The sequence below is a fragment of the Eschscholzia californica genome, unplaced genomic scaffold (assembly GCF_041429995.1).
Source record: "Eschscholzia californica isolate CP2 unplaced genomic scaffold, dmEscCali1.0.p SCAF_2, whole genome shotgun sequence".
NCBI lineage: Eukaryota > Viridiplantae > Streptophyta > Magnoliopsida > Ranunculales > Papaveraceae > Eschscholzia > Eschscholzia californica.
Window position 1 is genome coordinate 44,381,175 of NW_028238309.1, and position 19,641 is coordinate 44,400,815.

Genomic DNA, 19,641 nt, shown 5'->3' on the forward strand with positions numbered 1-19,641 from the left:
TCCAGTGAAGCAAGGTTGGGAGAAATTTCTTTGTCCTGATCAATTCGGAGATAATTATTTCCGCCCATAATAGGCAAAACAGAATCAAAAGAGAATGAAAAACAATAAAAACACAGCACACCCGGTGGGACTCGAACCCACAATCGCCTGATTAGAAGTCAGACGCCTTATCCATTAGGCCACGGGTGCTCGTGTTAGATTCTCTCTTTCGATTATTAATTATAAGAAACAAAACTTTTACAACCTCAAACTTTTCCTCAAAAATTTTACAACCTCAAACTTTTCCAGCTAAACTTGATTGAGAAGTGTTGTAGATAATCACAGATTCAAGTTAAGATTGCAATTGGTCCTTTCCTGAAATCAATTGTTTATGTAATTCACATACCAAAATTTACCCACATCTCACATTTCTATTTCTTTATGTCTTGGATTGTATACCAAAATATATGTTTGATTACGAAAAAAACAAAGAGAACATCTCTCTCTCTCTCTCTCCCTCTTTTACATACTTTGCAACTTCTTTTGTTATTTAACAATTCTCGAAGAATTTGAACTAATCCCCCTCAATGTGATCGAATAATCAATAACTGAGACCAAGTTGAAGACCAAGAGCAGCATGTATAAGAAACAAAGACATTATCCCACTACCTAATACACCATGTACATTTCTTAATCCTGGATTCCCCTGCACACCAATAACACAAACTAGTTTACCATCCCAACTAACACATCACACTAGAAATTCGTCACTAAATGATATCTTAAACTTCATTGAAGCTAAATATAGAAAAACTATATGAAATTTATGAATCTAATTGCAAGTATATTTGGCTCGTCATATAGTTCGACTGATGTTTGAGTTGTAATTAGTACCTCAAACAATGAAGGTAAAATGGTTTGAATGGTTAGAAGAGCAAGACCAATGAAAGCCGTCACAGCATGAGGACTGCAACAAGTAAGCATATACGAACTAGTTAGAATTCGAATTGAGAAACTAATCGTTCTTGTGTTTGACGTTGAAGAAAATTTACCTCTCCAAGATAGGTTTATCAGCAGTGAGAAGAGACATTATTCCACCAGTTGCCCCAAGCGAAAAGAAGAAAAACATTCCTCCTAAAAGCTTTGGATGAAGATCTTTGGCATTCGCCTTTTCCTCCTGACAAAGGGTGAAATAGGAAGCCAAAAAAATCATAAATCAAGAATAACTTTTGATGGAAGTATGCTAGTAAAAGGTGGATTTCAAAAACGATATACATCTCATAGTTGATTTAGATAACTAAATACGGATTTGGTTTGGGTTCTTCTAAAGTTCATAGCAACACATATATATATATATATGCAACGAGTAAGAAATGAATTACATACCACACTGTCGGAGTAACGTATCCGAAAACCTAAATATGTTCCATAACCACCCATTGCAAAGAGCACAACAGCCTGCAAGTAAAATCATGTGTTTCAGTGACTGCAATTTGGAAGTACGATACTGTGTGAGAGAGAGAGAGAGAATGAGTTACCATGTTGCCAGGATGACCCCAGTGCACAAGCCAATCAGGAAGGTTCAACGAGTTGATGACCTCAACAAACGGCTCAAATAAACCCCTCACAGTGGAAGCTGTTGCATCCATGTACAAGCATTCCCCACATAAACAGTTAAACACAAATCAAATGGTTAAGTTTACGTTTTTTACCCTCATCTAGCTAACTAAATCTCCAATTATGTGTAAGGTTATTGTGCAGATCCTTCATTTCAAGATCTTAGTAGCCTTAAACTTCAGTAATACTATGTCTCACTTTTCAAGTACAAGCTCAGTAGTGACTAGACTCCACATCCCCACCAAATATGAGTCCCATGGACCATATTTACGCGATGCATAATAGGTGAATCAAAGTTGTAAGGACACCACAAAAAGGGTTTCGACGACACTCGGTTATAAAATCTGCCAAAACCAACCCCCATTAAGAGGTATCAAATTGAGTATACTATTAGATTCGAAGTCGGCTAATAGACATTGATATTCTATTTGAATTGAAATTGGAGCAAGTGAAGCTAAATGGAATTTAGGGGGACTAGTCATTGACAGTAAGCCATTAAAGATAAACCATTAGTTTCTGATATGTTAGGAAGAAAAACCTATTTTTAAATTCAAGAATTTCAAAGAATCAAGATGATGAATTTCAATTCAAAAAGCTTATCTTTAATGTTTAGGAGATAGAGAGTAAACATCATAATAGTTACCTCCAGGAAGAGCAGCTAAAAATAGCAATGGCAAAGGATTGATTGAGTACAAGTATGTGTCTTTGGACTCACATTGCTCCATTTTTTCATCTGAATTTAGTGTTACATTTTCGCATTTCTCATTGTTCTTGACTATAGAAGAACAAACTGAGAGATTTCTTTTATTTAGATGTGATTTTAACCCATGATGAGTCTGATTAAAGAATGATTTGGGATGGAGTTTTGGAGAATATGTATTGATAGATGAAGGAAGAGGATAAAAGGGTTGTAGGAGAGAAGCTGATACACTTAGCATTGCCATTTTAGAACCAAAACCAGAGAAGATATTTGTTCTTCACTCTCTGTCTTACTCTATAAGGTTGTAGAGGAAGAAGAAGAAAAGGTGGATAAAAAGATAGACAAGGAAGAATTGGAGAATGTGAAATAGACACGACAGTGATACCAAAAGTTTTCAACGTGTTATCAACACGCCCTCTCCCTCCAACTTAGGAGGAACATATCTTAAGGGCTCTCCACCTAGGGCTAAAGGGCCCCGGTGATAATATTGTAGGCCCCCGGATTATATATGGGATCTCTCACAGTTCTCTGTGATTGGGGAGCTTAGAGCATTTTTTTCCGGAGGTCTTTAGCTGCACCCGCACAAAAAATAGAGGTCCAAATAATGGGTTTAGATATTAGTTTAGGATTCAGAACCAAAATGGGTTTAAGTAAAAAAAAAAAAAAATACATGACAAACATCACCTCCAAGGGTCCAATAAAAAACTTTAAAAAATACAAATTTTCTTATATGTCAAGTTTCAGTTGAGATTCCCTTCCAGCCTTTCTAGATGACAATATTGAGATCGCCAATTCAAAAGACATCTCCAATGTGTCACTCGAGAAACATAAAATTATTTTAGGGTCCATATGGTTTTTAGTCCAAAATAATATCCTAAAAAGATTTAGAGTCTTATCTTGCCAAAAAATAGATTTTTATTCCTTTAGGTGTTTGGTCCATACTACCCTCAACATAACAACTCCACTTCCTGATACATCCCTCCCCAAATCCCGCCTAAAAGAAATCCTAAAAGGGGAATGATCGATACTCTCTAGATATCTCTCTGTCCTTATCTCTCTCTTGAGCAGAGATCTCTCTACATATCTCTGTATTTTCTCTCTCGAAACTGAACCTTCTCTCTCGAAACTGAACCTTCTCTCTCTCTCTCTCTCTCTCTCTCTCTCTCTCTCTTTCGTTATCTCTTCTCCCTAATACGTTCTCTCTCTTCGAATCGTGAACCATAATCCTCAAACGACAACACCAAAGATGGAAGGTTTAGTCTATGTTTGGGTGTGTTTGGGCCGGTAATTATAAGGCCCAAAATGGGGAAGTTAAAGAGAATCAGGCCCAATACTAAAAAATAATGAGCAAAAAACCCAGTAGGTAAAAATACAATTTTACCCTCCAAAATGAAATTTTCCGCTCAAATCAACGTCAAAAACAATTTTGAACATTTCTGAACAATCTTTGGTTTGCTCTCGACAATTTTGTAAATTGCTGAACAAATCTTAGTTTGTCTCAACAATTTGTAAATTTTTGAACACATTCGTTCTTGCTTAGACATTGTTTTGCCAAAATATTTCGCATTTTTTTCTTTTGCATTTTACATAGACAAACTAACACAAACATTTTGGCTACAACATTTTTCGATTTGTCTTGTGAAAAAATAAATGGTTTCGGCATTTTTTGTTTTGCCTTCGACATAAATATAAAGACTAAAGCATTTATTTATTTGTCCTTTACAAAAATTAAAATGTTATGCATATTATCCTTTGTATTTAACAAATCCGTTAACGAACAAATAATATTTTGACTAATACATCATATATGTTGTTAAGAACATTATATATGACGCCAACATTTTATAATAAGTCGGGACATTATTATAGATATTGTCAACATTTTATAACAACACAATGATATATGTTGTCAACATATAAGGGTAAAAATGGAATTATGAAAAAAATATGTTGTCTTGTTAACAACATAATTACATATATTGTGAACATTTTGAAAAATGTTCAAAAAATGGGTTTTTTTGACATTATTATTTTTGAGTGGGTTTTTTTCTTATTAGGTTCTAGATTTTTGGGTTTTTCACTCATTTTTTCATTCATGAATCCTTGGTCTGTTTGGCTACCAAGAATCCTAGGACTCAATTGAATCCTAAGGATTCCTAATTCTAAAATTTGTATTGGACCAAAATCCCACCCTATCCCCTAGGATTTGTTAGGATTTTGGATTAATGAACCTAAATTTCAAACTTAAAATCAACAAAAAAAATATTTCCTTCTACAAAATCATTATTTTTTTCAAAAATCATAATTTTTTTAAAGACGTTTAGAAATACTCAAATAATAATAAGTCATAGGATTCTTAGTTGCCAAACAAGCCAAAAAATATTACTTGAATTCATGAATCCGCGGAATCATGAATCCCAAGGACTCATGAATCCGCGGATTCATGATTCCGCGGAATCATGAATCCCAAGGACTCATGAATCCGCGGATTCATGATTCCGCCATCCAAACACACCATAAAGTTATCTAGTGTTTACAGATGCCTCTGGTTGAAGTTGTGGAATGTTCAGTGGCGTGGCTGAGAAAAACGGGGCCCGGTGCGAAGTTCTATTCGGGGCCCTTCAATAATATAAGACGAAAATAATTTCTTATACATATGATAGTTAACAAATCAGATTAACTTTGGTTACTAGATCCATTTTTGATATATTTTTGATGAATGTGAATGAATATAACAATTGACTATGTTTGATGCTTCAAAGTATTTAGACAATTTCAAAAAAATATTTAGAACAAAAGAACTTGTCAACCAATTATTTTTTTTAAAAGAAAAAACATTAACTTTAATTATATTCAAATGTTCAAGAATCATTTTTGGAAAAAAAAAAAGACGAAACCAATACTTATTAAACTTCAATCATTAGCCTAGAAGCATATATTTGTAATTGATATTTAGAAAAGAAAAAAAAATGATAGCAGTGAGATTTGAACTCTTGACCTCTTGTTTGTAAAAAAAAGATGTTACCAAATGAGCTACAACTAAATAATGGTAATGGTTTAGTCCTTTAAATATTTATACCAAGATAAGTTATTCGAGGGGCCCCAATTTCTTCGATTTTTCTTGTCGTTTGAGGGGGGCCCGGTGCCGTCGCACCTATGGCACCCCCTCTTCCACGCCCCTGGGAATGTTGTAAACTCACCAGAATGATTTCACATACTTTGGATTTTCCTAGTTTGATTCTTATTCATCATAGTTGTGTGGTTATTTCGAGATCATTCAAAATGTTAGAGACATAGAGCTCCCAATGTGTGCGTCTCTCTCTGTATATTTGATTCTATTTTTTCTCCTTTTCTCTCCCACTATTGACTAATTCCCAAACACAAACTTGTCACCACGTCTACTACCAACCACTAACCAGGATTTTACCAAGACGTGCTCAGTTGATTGGTATCTCAGATTAAACAAATGTGATGTGTTTTTCTATAAAAAGGGGTTTAGAGTCTTGATATTCATAATAAACCACAACCATCCGATTCTCTTTTTCTTCTTACATCTTCTCATCTCATCGCTCAACATGGCACGGCTTATGCCTTGTCTGGTTCGTGCCTTGGCTATCTGCTTGGTAGCTTCAGTTGTCTTGGCCGACAACCCTTACACTTACTCCGAAACTCCAAAGAAACCGGTTCTAGACGTAGAAGCGACTGTCCACACAGGCGCTTACAGTTCACCACCACCACCTCCTGCGTACCAATACACTTCACCTCCAACACCACCAAAGTACACTCCCTCTGGTCAAGAACACAAACCTCTACCTACACCGGCAAAGTCACACCATTATGCTAGTTATGAGTACAAGTCTCCTCCACCACCACCAGCATACTACTACAAATCGCCACCACCTCCTTCACCTGTTGTTGCTCCCAAATATGTATACAACTCTCCACCACCACCAACATACTACTACAAATCGCCACCACCTCCTTCGCCTATTGTTGCCCCCAAATATGTATACAACTCTCCACCACCACCAACATATTACTACAAATCGCCACCACCTCCTTCACCTGTTGTTGCTCCCAAATATGTATACAACTCTCCACCACCACCAACATACTACTACAAGTCTCCACCTCCACCAGCATACTACTACAAATCTCCACCACCACCTTCACCTGTCGTTGCTCCTAAATACGTATACAGTTCTCCACCACCACCAACATACTACTACAAATCGCCACCACCTCCTTCACCTGTTGTTGCTCCCAAATACGTATACAATTCTCCACCACCACCAACATACTACTACAAATCTCCACCACCACCAGCATACTACTACAAATCGCCACCACCTCCTTCACCTGTTGTTGCTCCCAAATACGTATACAATTCTCCACCACCACCAACATACTACTACAAATCTCCACCACCACCAGCATACTACTACAAATCGCCACCACCTCCTTCACCTGTTGTTGCTCCCAAATATGTATACAATTCTCCACCACCACCTGCATACTACTACAAATCCCCACCCCCACCTTCACCTGTTGTTGCTCCTAAATACGTATACAATTCTCCACCACCACCAACATACTACTACAAATCTCCACCTCCCCCTTCACCAGTTGTTGCTCCCAAATATATATACAATTCTCCACCCCCACCAACATACTACTCTCCACCTCCACCAACATACTACTACAAATCCCCACCTCCTCCTTCACCGATTGTTGCTCCGAAATATGAATACAACTCTCCACCACCACCCTCGCCATACTACTACAATTCTCCACCACCTCCTTCACCAGCAGTTGCTCCTAAATACATATACAACTCTCCACCACCACCAGCACATTACTAAATATTACCGCCATAGCTCATAATAGCTCCCAAACATGAATATCATTCTCCATATCGCCATACTATTATACATCACCCCCTCCTAACTAGTCCAATAACTACGATACACTACTAGAGGGTATCTTTACTTAAGTGTTCACTTGTTCCCAGAGGCTACATGATTTTTCTTTTCTTGATTCCCATTGCAGTGCTAAGCTTATAAAGTGTGATGTGTTTGTATGTTATTATGAAAATTTTCATATTTCTTTCTTTCCCATGGGGAGTTATCAGTTTTCCATTTTATGTCACGAGTATGCTCCAATTTTTTTCAATAAACATTATTTTAATTATTGCAATTGTTCTTACTAGTTCATTTGATTTGTTTTTCATTATTATATCTGTTAAGATAGAAGGGTTTCGTTAAATAACAAACCTAACGCGTTCGTTACATTATAAATCCTCAGAAACAACTGATAATCAAGCCACAAAAGAGTGACTTACTTCTGGAAGTAACATGGATATAAGTATCGAAAATCACTATCTTCAAAGACCTTCTTGTTAATATCAAGCCTTACTCATTGGTGGACATACAAAGCCATAGATTAAACACAATACAATGAATCTAATAGAGAATAATGGTTATCTGGGATGCTGACAGAATTATTTGATTATTATTAGATATATATATATATATATATATATATATATATATATACATACATACACACACATATCCGTATGCATTTAAAATTATATGATCATTCGTGGCCGAGTGATATTCCTCCCTAAACTATTAGTGACAGAATTATTTTGCGCGCAAATAATAGAACGATTAACGAAATCTCAAAGAGGTTCGGAACATATTTAGCTCATCCCTATATGTAAAATGGATCTTCTTATACAGTATATGGTTTAGGTTTTATGATTTTTAGTTACGCTTTTGATACTAATTTACTTGTTACAGAAATATTATTTTTTATAACAAGGGTAAAAGGGCCTCAAATTTTTGTCGCTTTAGGCCTCCCAACTACTTGGGCCGGCCCTGCGCGCAATCTGTCGAAAATCCTGTTTGAGACAAACAAACATATGCCCCTAAATTCGTCCCTATGATGTTTGGGGACCCAATAACTAATCCGTGCGTCCCTAATACGTAATCGGGTAAAACAAATCATCTCAACTCTGCCCCCCATACTATTTATGACTAGGTATCTGCGTCTTCGTCCCAAATATATATTAGGGACGACTTTTTGCCTGAAGGGGATATTTTATAGTCAGCCCTAAAAGCCGTATTTTTCTAGTGCCCCTGAGATTTGCTTAGATTTTGGATTATTATACCTAAATTTCAAAAGGAAAATTAACCAAGAAAATGTTTTTTTAAAAGCACATTTTTTCAAAAACTGGTTTCTTCAAAAATCAATTTGTTTTGGAATTTTTTTTTCCTAATATTTGTTTTTTGACCTCTTGTTTTTTTCCCAAACCCTATTTTTTCAAACCCCCGTGCTTTTCAAGAAACTGTTTTCTAAACTTCACGTTTTTCAAAAAAACCGTTTATCTAGAACCCCTTTCTCCCAAAGCTCGTTGATAGGCCTAAAAATAGGTCTATTCCCGCAAGTATACGGGGTCAAGTTATAGTATAATTTGTAAATCGGGAAATCGTCCCAAGGAATAGGTAGGCAACTTCGGATATTGACGGCGAGTTTAGCCCAATAATCAAAATGTCAATAGCTAACTTAAACTAACACACACACCCCACTTTATAAATTTGGTGATTGATTTGTAAGAAATAAGAAAACGAATAAATCTAAATAAACTATCTAAGAGAGAGGTGAGAGGATATCTAAGGTTATAAAATCTCCCGCATGATTTCACTTTATAAAACAAGCACTTAATTACTTAAATCTCTTTTGCATATATTCGGGATCCAATATAATGAACTATTTGGATTCCGGATGATGTTCTAGATAAAACCATTTTATATTCACAAATTATAATTGTCTTCCTTATAAAGATTCGGATCACTTAACTATTATTCATCATCTAAAAAGCATACTCCATCTAACAACTTAACGAAAGTATGAAATATCTAATTATGAGGCATGAGTAATGGAAAGAAAATCCAATCCATATATATAAACAATCAATAGACATTAAAGCACATCAAAGGATTTAATTAATCAAGAACAAGTATTATAAAGATCCAAAATGGGTTTCATTCACAACCTTAGATTGCTAAGTTAACTATACATGGAATTTAGAGTAACTTTCATTGACATTGTAAAATAAATCAAAATACTAAGAAATTAATGGAAAGAAATCACCAAGAATGTTCAAATTCCATATCCCCATGTATCTCCAATTTGTCCAAGATTTGCTCCATTTGTGCTCAAGAATTTTACTCCAAGAAATCCAAGTAATAGCTATTTTATTGCCACCCAAATAAGAAAAAGAAAGAGAAGGAAGAAATTAGATCTAGAAAGAAGTTGGAAAGAAGAGATGAAGAGGGTAAAAATGATAGAAGAATATGGAAGGAAGAAGAAGAAGACTATTAATGGAAGAAAGAATAGTGGTAGAGAAGAAGTAGTAGTAGAGAAAGATGGAAAAATAATGGATAAAGTGGATTTAGTAGTAGAGAAAGATAGAAAAAGAATGGAAAATATGGATTTAATAGTAGAGAAGAAGGGATTTTAGGTAAGAAGAGGTATGGGAATAGAGAAGAGGGATAAGGTAAAAAGAGGTACGGGAATAGAGAAGAGGGATATGGTAAGAAGAGGTTGAGAGGGCTTTCAAGTCTAAGTTTTAATGGAGGAGCAAGTGTTATTATATAGGGTTTTGGTTTTGGTTGGGTTAAATGGTGAAAAGAATTAAAAGATAGGGTCATTTTGGGAATTAAAGGGTTAAAATCACAAAAAACCCTAAATTGGTCGGCTGGGTGAAAGGGAGGAGGACATGTGGCGGCTGGGTTAGGGTTTGGATTCGGATGCTACTGTGCTTCTCGGCTCACCATATTATCTTGCGGTAGACACAGCAGCCGTCGGATGGAAGAGAGCACGAGATCTGGAGGGACGAGAGAGAGACACGTGTAGGGAGCACGGAGTTTAAGTTGCTTCGGGTGCACGGAATAAGCAATAAAAGACGGGATGCACAGGAACCGTCCGATCTAAAAAACGCGGAAGGCTACGGTCCAGATTATAACGTGGGAGCGGGACTACTGGAGCAAGATGCGACGCGCTACATTGGATCATGCTCTTAGGGTCCTATTTCGCTGCTCAGCGGAAACACGGGATTTGGATGCGACGACCTTCGGCAAGCGACACGTGTTCCGCAGAATCCCGCACGCCCGAATGTGTACCGAATGTGTCCCACCTAGTCAACAGAATTTGACCCACCTTTGACTTTGATTTATTCCTTCGTCCGGACTCCGATATGACTTCCGTTTTCTCCTATGGACTCGTCTCGACCTCTACTTTTCTACCACACACTGACCTTGGCCAAATTACCAGAATTTCCTTGACTCCAAATGACCAAAATACCCTTTATGCATCTTTTCCTCGTTTTTAACCGTTTTTCACACCTAACTCTGCAAAAGACACCTAATCAAAAAAATCAACCATTTTATTATAATAAAGACTCGAAACCGACTAACTTGGCTAAATTAAACGACTTAGATGGGACATTTTCATGACCCATCACTCGTGTTTCTCAAAAAATTGTTTTTGCTGAAATTACTTTTCGGAAAAATGGTTTTCAAAGAAAAAGATTTTCGAAAAAAATCATTTTTGGATTTATTTTTTCGAAAATACAGTTTTTGAAAATTTTGTTATAAAAAAAAAATTCAAATAATTATAAATTGATAATTTTGACTCATGAATTCGATAGTCTCGTGAATCCGTGGTGAATGATTTCGTCATCCGAACACACCATAAGTGAATATTAGCTGACTTGTTATTTAATATTTAGGACGCTCAAAGAACCCTTAAATAAAGAAGAATGTCTTTACACGTGGAAAGTCACGTAAATCGAATGGTTTTGAACTCAAGCTCATACTTTCTGTATAAGCTTAAGCTCATAAAATCAGTCATCTTTAGTTTTTCGGGTTGCAATGCCTCCAAATAGATGTATCTTGCCCCTCTTTAGGAGCAAGAGAAAAGCCCGAAAGCCCAATATCCGACATGATGTCAGAATCTGGCGAGACTTACCTACATCTCCACCTAAAGACGGGCACAACACACCCTTGCCCAAGCCCACCGTCTTCATCGATGGGTGTCTTTAGGTACCTTCCATTATATTTCAATTTCCACCATGGAGTCGAACAACCTCAACCGCGCATGGTGATCATGAACCGTGGGATGAAGGATGTCCAAAATTCTTTATCGGTAGAATTTAGGGTTAATAACCCTAATCCCACAAACCTATACTGTCCTTAATTCTCATTTTTCATCAGCACAGTCTTTTCTCTCCTCTCTATTTCCCTTCTCTCTTTTCTCCATTACATATTCAGGAGTGTTTGACATGTTAGAGATATTGAGCTCTCCACGATTCTTTCTCTGTATATTTGATTATATATATCTTATCTCCTTTCTTTTTCTTCGGTTTCGCTTTATTCTATGCATATTTTTAGTAATAATTAACATGACCAAATGAAGAGATAGAATACGAAAAGAAAGACTAAATAGAGTATAAGAAACTCCAAATTTAGTTGATACAAAGAAATTTTAGAAAATTAATGATAGTTAGGGTGTTTGATTTTTTAGCACTTATAAGTGTCCACTTACTAAGTGATTATCACTTAGTAAGTGTTATATCATTTGTTTTCTATCACTTCTAGGTGCTTGATTTTTGTTTTTATATTAATTCCAAATGTTATAAAAATGATAAATTATCTATTTTGCCCTTAAAGTACTTAGATATTATCACTTTCGTAATAATTCATTAAACTCGTGAGTTTAGGTAAAAAGAACTAAGATTTATGATTACTTTGTGCTGAAAACACTAAACTCAAAAAATTAAGAATTATGATCCACATACTTAGCAAAAGCCACAACTGAAGTTTGGCACAATAGACTTGGGCATGCTTCAAAAGAGGTTATTCTCTCTCTAGAAAGAGATAACAAGAATAAAATTACCTCCAAAAATTTCAAAGATGTGTGGTCTTCTTGTCAGATGGGTAAGAGCCAGAGGTTACCTTTTCCTATCTCAACCAGTAGTTCATCTGTCCATTGTAATTGATTCACTGTGATACATCGGGACCAACACCTATTCAAACTAAATTTGGAGTTAGATACTATATTTTGTTCCTTGATGACTATAGTAGATTTGTTTGGATATATCCCATGAAGTTAAGGTCAGAAAGTCTCCAATGATTTTAACATTTTCAAACACAGAATGAAACCTATTCTCTCTACCAATCAAGTGTTTTCAGAGTGATGGAGCTTTGGAGCTACAAAAAGGAGAATTTAAAACTCATCTTGACAAACATGGCATAGTGATTAGAAGCTCTTGTCCCTACACCCCAGAGCAGAATGGAAGGGCAGAAAGATAGAACAGGCAAGTCACCTCAGTGGGAAACACACTCCTGTTTCAAGCCTCTATGCCAAAGGAGTTCTGGTTTCATGCTTATGCTACTGCTACTTATCTAATCAACAGAACTCCAAGTAAGTTACTCTCTTATAAATCACCTTATGAAGTTCTTTTTCAGACTTGTCCTGATTTACTATGATTAAGGTGTTTGGGTCTCTATGTTATCCTTATTTGGGTACTGTTAAAGCTGATAAATTGAGTCCCAAATCAGCTCAATGTGTGTTCATTGGGTATAGCCCTATACATAAGGGATATAAGTGTCTAGACATCAACAACTATAAGGAATATGTGTCAAGACATGTTATTTTTGATGAGACCTCTTTTCCTTTCTCCACCCAATCCATTCTGCCACCCCCTTCTCCTGAAGTAACTCCTTCCTATCAAATTTTTCCCTTACCACCCTTACCAAGTAATGTGCATAACTCTGTACCATCTTATCACACATCATATTCCTTGGAGGATCAGGTCTTCCCAACACCCACTACTTCCTCTTCCTCAGTACCTTTATCTCCCTCTACCTCATCATCTACCTGCTCTCTTTCACCCATCCCTTCTGACTCAATAGCTGAACAACCTAACATACCCACTTCTCCTGTACCTAACTTGAATGCACATCCTATGCAAACTAGACTGAAAAGTGGTATTTTGAAACCTGAGAGTATACCAGATCATGTGGCTCACTACTCAGTTCCTCATGCTTTGTCTGTTAACACATCTGTCCATCAGATTGTTGAACCCACAAACTATAAAGTGGCCATTCAGAATATTCATTGGAAGAAATCAATGGAAAAAGAGTTTCAAGCTCTTATGAAGAACAAAACTTGGACCTTAACACCAAGGCTACCTCATATGAATGTCTTAGGTTGTAAGTGGGTTTTTAAGGTCAAGCACAATTCAGATGGGACTTTGCAGAGATATAAGGAAAGATTGGTTGCTCAAGGGTTCAACCAACAAGAAGGTGTTGATTATTTGGAGACATTCAGTCCTGTTGTTAAAATTCAGACAGTGAGGGTTGTGCTCACTTTGGCAGTCACTAAGAAATGGCCTATTCATCAATTAGATGTGTCTAATGCCTTCCTTCATGGAGAGCTTAATGAGACAGTTTACATGAAACAACCACCTGGTTTTTTGGATGATCATTGCCTTGATTATGTTTGTCATCTCTCCAAAGCTCTCTATGGCCTAAAACAGGCTCCTAGAGCCCGGTTTTATAGGATGACTCAATTTTTTCAACAATGGGGGTTTCAGAAGAGTACTTCAGACACCTCTATGTTTATATATCACTATGACAGAGACTGGATGATCTTTTTGCTCTATGTGGATGACATAATACTCACAGGCTCTCATATTTCTCTCCTTAATCAGTTGTTCAATAATCTGACTCAGGAGTTTGCAATGAAAAAGCTTGGGGATCTCCATTACTTCTTAGGAATAGAGGTTCAAAGGTCTTCTTCCTCCTTACTTCTTACTCAGACGAAGTACATATATGAGCTTTTGGAGAAGGCTGGTCTTTCAGATTCAAAACCTAGCATTACTCCTGTTTCAGTTGATAAAAGACTGTCGAAATTTGATGGTGAACCAATTGATAACTCTTTCTTCTATAGGAGTACGGTGGGGGGTTTGCAGTATGTTACATTGACTAGGCCTGATCTGACATTTAGTGTGAACTACTTATCTCAATTTATGCACCAGCCTCGATCCAGGCATCTCATTCTCTTGAAGAAAGTCCTGAGATATTTGAAAGGGACTATTGGAGCTGGTATAACAATCACACCTGGTGATTGTGCTTTACTATCTGGATTCAGTGACTCTGATTGGGGAGGATGTCCTGACACAAGGAGATCCACCAATGACTATTGTGTTTTCTTAGGGTCAACCTTGGTGTCTTGGTCATCTAAGAAACAAGCAACTGTCTCCAGATCATCCACAACAGCTGAATATCGAGCACTCTCTCTAGCTGCTTCTGAGTTACTTTGGTTTACCTATCTCCTTGCAGAATTGGGTATTTCAACTAAGCTACCTATGGTTTTATCTTGTGATAATATGGGTGCCAAATATCTTGCTTCAAATCCTGTGTTTCATGCAAGAACAAAGCACATAGAGATTGATTTCCATTTCATCAGAGATTTGGTCATGGATTTTACATTGGATATTCAATTTGTTCCTTCTGAAGCTAATTTGGGTGATATATTTACCAAGGGATTACTCTCATCTCAGTTTGATTTTATACGTAGCAAACTCATGGTTCTTCCTGCTGTGAACCATTTGTTTGAGGGGGGATGTAAGAGAGAGCTCACTCAAGATGAAAAGGAAGAAGAGAAGTAAAGAAGAAAAGGATGAAGCATAACTGAATTACCTACCAGAGTCTAGAGGCACTCACATGAAGGGTATCACACAAATGTTGCATATTTTAGAAGCACTCACCTTACATGTGTGAATTACCTGAGATGAATTAGTTGATAACTAATAACAGTTAGTTACAACTAATTCCAGTTAGTTAATAGTTAGTTAATCTTCTTTAAACCGACATTCTCTCTCTAAGTGATTTCTTGATTTGTAATAGTATAAAAGAGAGATAGGTTACCACTTTGTTAGATTGATTAATTTTTCAAGCTTAATAAGAGAAATTACAACTTCAAAGCTTTTAGCTTTTTCAGCATCTCCAATGCAAAACTCCAAAGAAACTCAATTTGTCCTATGTGTCAAGGCTCAATTGAGTTTTTCTTTCCTAGATGTCAATATTAAGATCCTCAATCCAAAAGACATCTTTAATGCAACACTTTAAAAACTTAAAAGTAACTTAGGTCATTTCCTAAATGGGTACATTTACTTTTAATATTGAGTGGCCAGTTGAGATTCTCAAAAGAAATCTCAAATATTGAATTTCTTCTTGAGATATCTTAACATTAAATGATGTCATATCATTTTGAGATCCAAGTTAAGTGTTGCATTGGAGAGAGTTTTTAAAAAATTAGTTTTTCAAAATTTCGATGAAAACTATAAGCCCTATTGATTGGTACCTAGTTTACACGGCTTCTTAAATGGGCTAGGGTGAGATTTGAGTATAGTCATGCACCCGAGCCCACCGGTATGGGCCGTATCTAATAGCAATAGAGTGAAGTTGCACGTGACCCGTACTACCTAATGACGTTCATGTCCATGGGTGCTCATACCCGTTTGATTTCTACCTGACTTCCACCTTCATCTGATTGATTTCAAGTGATTGCAAATGAGATAGAGATCTTTAATTATTCATAACATAAATGTAAATACTAACTGAACTTGCACCTAAGCTAACGGTCATAGTGTTTCCTTTTGAAAGATTCATTACTTTTTGCACTGTAAAATTGGCAGCTCATTGTCATATTTTTGAGATTCATATTTCCAGATGTCCATGGCCTCAAGAGAAACACAACAACAAATGAGCAAAATTACCAGACCAAATGCACATTAAACATTATATTCTATTGACTAATTTCCAAACATGTCACCACGTCTACTACCAACCACTCCCAAGGATTTTACCAAGACGTGCTCAGTTGAATGGTATCTCCATTATCTTCCTCCCCATTCAAAGAATCAAAGTATAACCTTCAATTTTAGATTAAACAAATGTGATGTGTTTTTCTATAAATAGGGGTTTAGAAATCACTTGGTATTCATAAAAAAAAACCAACCAATTCTCTTCATCTTCTCATCTCACTGCCCAAATGGCACGGCTTATGCCTTGTCTAGTTCGTGCCTTGGCTATCTGCTTGGTAGCTACAGTTGTCTTGGCCGACAACCCTTACACTTACTCTGAAACTCCAAAGAAACCGGTTCTAGACGTAGAAGCGACCCTCCACACAGACGCTTACAATTCACCACCACCACCTCCTGCGTACCATTACACTTCACCTCCACCACCACCAAAGTACACTCCCTCTGGTCAAGAACACAAACCTCTACCCGCACCGGCAAAGTCACATCATTATGCTAGTTATGACTACAAGTCTCCTCCACCACCACCAGCATACTACTACAACTCGCCACCACCTCCTTCACCTATTGTTGCTCCCAAATATGTATACAATTCTCCACCACCACCAGCATACTACTACAAATCGCCACCACCTCCTTCGCCAGTTATTGCTCCCAAATATGTATACAGTTCTCCACCACCACCAACATACTACTACAAATCTCCACCACCTCCTTCACCTGTGGTTGCTCCCAAATATGTATACAACTCTCCACCACCCCCAACATACTACTACAAATCTCCACCACCTCCTTCACCTGTCGTTGCTCCCAAATATGTATACAACTCGCCACCACCACCGACATACTACTACAAATCGCCACCACCTCCTTCACCAGTTGTTGCTCCCAAATATGTATACAACTCTCCACCACCACCAGCATACTACTACAAATCGCCACCACCTCCTTCACCTATGGTTGCTCCCAAATATGTATACAATTCTCCACCACCACCTGCATACTACTACAAATCGCCACCACCTCCTTCACCTGTCGTTGCTCCCAAATATGTATACAACTCTCCACCACCACCACCATACTACTACAAATCGCCACCACCTCCTTCACCTATTGTTGCTCCCAAATATGTGTACAGTTCTCCACCACCACCAACATACTACTACAAATCGCCACCACCTCCTTCACCAGTTGTTGCTCCCAAATATGTATACAACTCTCCACCACCTCCAACATATTACTACAAATCTCCACCTCCACCAGCATACTATTACAAATCCCCACCACCACCTTCACCTGTTGTTGCTCCCAAATACGTATACAGTTCTCCGCCACCACCAACATACTACTACAAATCTCCACCTCCCCCTTCACCAGTTGTTGCTCCCAAATATGTATACAATTCTCCACCACCACCAACATACTACTACAAATCGCCACCACCTCCTTCACCTGTTGTTGCTCCCAAATACGTATACAATTCTCCACCACCACCAAAATACTACTACAAATCTCCACCTCCCCCTTCACCCGTTGTTGAACCCAAATATATATACAATTCTCCACCCCCACCAACATACTACTATAAGTCTCCACCTCCACCAGCATACTACTACAAATCCCCACCTCCACCTTCACCGATTGTTGCTTCTAAATATGAATACAGTTCTCCACCACCACCCTCGCCATACTACTACAATTCTCCACCTCCTCCTTCACCGGCAGTTGCTCCTAAATACGTATACAACTCTCCACCACCCCCAACATTTTACTAGAAATTCCCGCCATTGCTCATAATAGCTCCCAATATGAATATGATTCATCACCACCGCCATACTCTTATACACCACCCCCTGCTAACTAGTCCAACAGCTATCATCCACCGCATTACAATTGCTCTACTAGAGGGTGTTTTTACTTGTGTTCACTTGTTCCCAGGGGCTACATGATTTTTCTTTTCTTGATTCCCATTGCAGTGCTAAGGTTATAAAGTGGGATGTGTTTGTAAGTTATTATGAAAAATTTCATAGCTTTCTCCTTCCCATGGGGAGTTATTAGTTTTCCATTTTATGTCATGAGTATGCTCCAATTTTTCTCAATAAAGATTATTTTAATTATTGCAATTGTTCTTACTAGTACATTTGATTTGTTTTTCGTTATTATATATGTTTGTTTTTTTTGATAATTCGACTACGATCTACGTTAGTCGTTACAAGGCATTGATGCATCATGAAGATGTAATAAGCACGATAACCGCCTAATTTAAACCAAGAATGAAAGAGGCCTAAAGCCCGACAACAAAGAGGCCTAAAGCCCGACAACAAAGAGGCCTAAAGCACGACAAATTATTACATTATTTATAGCCTAAATTACATAGGATAAATCTTGATGGAAACTTCTTCCACCGAGACTCGATCCCACGACCTCATGGACTTAAGAGGGGTGCCCAACCGTTACACCAAAGGGTACTGGTGGACCCATTATTATATATGTTAAGATAGATGGGTTTCTGATGCAGGGGCACCCGGCGTGGATACTTTTACCGTGGACCTAACGGCCACGTAGGCCAATCGGCCATAATGATTAGTTTAGAAAGAGTCCTAGTTTAGTAAGGTTCATAATGAATCCAGGTTTAGGAAATTACGTTATGTTAGTATTTATATTATTTAGGAAGTTTCTATGTTTGAGTATTGTTAATATTTAGGAATCCTAGTTTGAGTCTATCTAGGAAAGTCTAATATCCTATAAAAAGAGGTCTAGTATGTCTTTATTTCACAAGTGGAAGAGAAAACTCATTGAAGTTTAAGAAAGTTTTGAGTATTTAGAGTTATTTGATTCTTACTTTATCGTTCTTTGTTTATTATTATCATCTTCTTCCAATTCCGTTGCGTTCTACATCAGTTTCCTTAAATAAAAATTAACAAACCTAACTCATTCTTTACATCATAAATCCTCAGAATAAAACAACTGATAATCAAGCCACAAAAGAGTGACTTACTTCTGGAAGTAACATAGATATAAGTATTAAAGATCCCTAATTCCCTATCTTCAAAGATCTTGTTAATATAAGCCTAACTTATTCATGAACGTATGAAGCCATCGATTAAACACAATATAATGAATCTAAGAGCGAATGATGGTTTTCTCGGATGCTGACAAAATTAAACAATTATTAGTGGCGGAGCGATACCGTCACTAAACTATTAGTGACAGAATTACTTTGCGCTTAATCCGTGGAAAATCCTAGTTGGGGCAACCAAATATAGGTCCCTAAATTCGTCCCTATGATGTTTCGGGACAGATATAACTCGTCCATACGTCCCAAATATTATTCAGATAACACAGGTCATCCGAACTCTGTCCCCAGTACCATTCGTGGCAAGGTATCTGCGATAGATTCGAGATCGTCCTAAATACATATTAAGGACGACTTTTGGCCTTTAGGTGA

General features: G+C 37.3%; 3 protein-coding genes and 1 non-coding gene across 4 annotated transcripts; 2 read left to right on the forward strand and 2 right to left on the reverse strand.

The window, feature by feature from the left end:
- Positions 1 to 116: 116 nt before the first annotated feature.
- Positions 117 to 189, reverse strand: TRNAR-UCU (transfer RNA arginine (anticodon UCU)). Its single transcript has one exon. It is a non-coding gene; the product is annotated as a tRNA-Arg (tRNA).
- Positions 190 to 390: 201 nt separating this feature from the next.
- Positions 391 to 2,724, reverse strand: LOC147558222 (translation initiation factor). Its single transcript, XM_086659783.1, has 6 exons — positions 2,240 to 2,724; positions 1,518 to 1,615; positions 1,366 to 1,437; positions 1,032 to 1,156; positions 874 to 946; positions 391 to 685 (listed from the first exon to the last, which is right to left on the reverse strand). The coding sequence occupies exons 1-6, from the start codon at positions 2,538 to 2,540 to the stop codon at positions 581 to 583; spliced, it is 774 nt and encodes a 257-aa protein (XP_086515909.1). The 5' UTR covers positions 2,541 to 2,724; the 3' UTR covers positions 391 to 580.
- Positions 2,725 to 5,810: 3,086 nt separating this feature from the next.
- LOC147558223 (uncharacterized) lies at positions 5,811 to 7,492 on the forward strand. Its single transcript, XM_086664596.1, has one exon. The coding sequence runs from the start codon at positions 5,872 to 5,874 to the stop codon at positions 7,156 to 7,158; it is 1,287 nt and encodes a 428-aa protein (XP_086520722.1). The 5' UTR covers positions 5,811 to 5,871; the 3' UTR covers positions 7,159 to 7,492.
- An 8,884-nt stretch (positions 7,493 to 16,376) lies between these two features.
- LOC147558224 (uncharacterized) lies at positions 16,377 to 18,316 on the forward strand. The gene has a single exon (XM_086664597.1). The coding sequence runs from the start codon at positions 16,424 to 16,426 to the stop codon at positions 17,966 to 17,968; it is 1,545 nt and encodes a 514-aa protein (XP_086520723.1). The 5' UTR covers positions 16,377 to 16,423; the 3' UTR covers positions 17,969 to 18,316.
- The last annotated feature ends 1,325 nt before the right edge of the window (positions 18,317 to 19,641 follow it).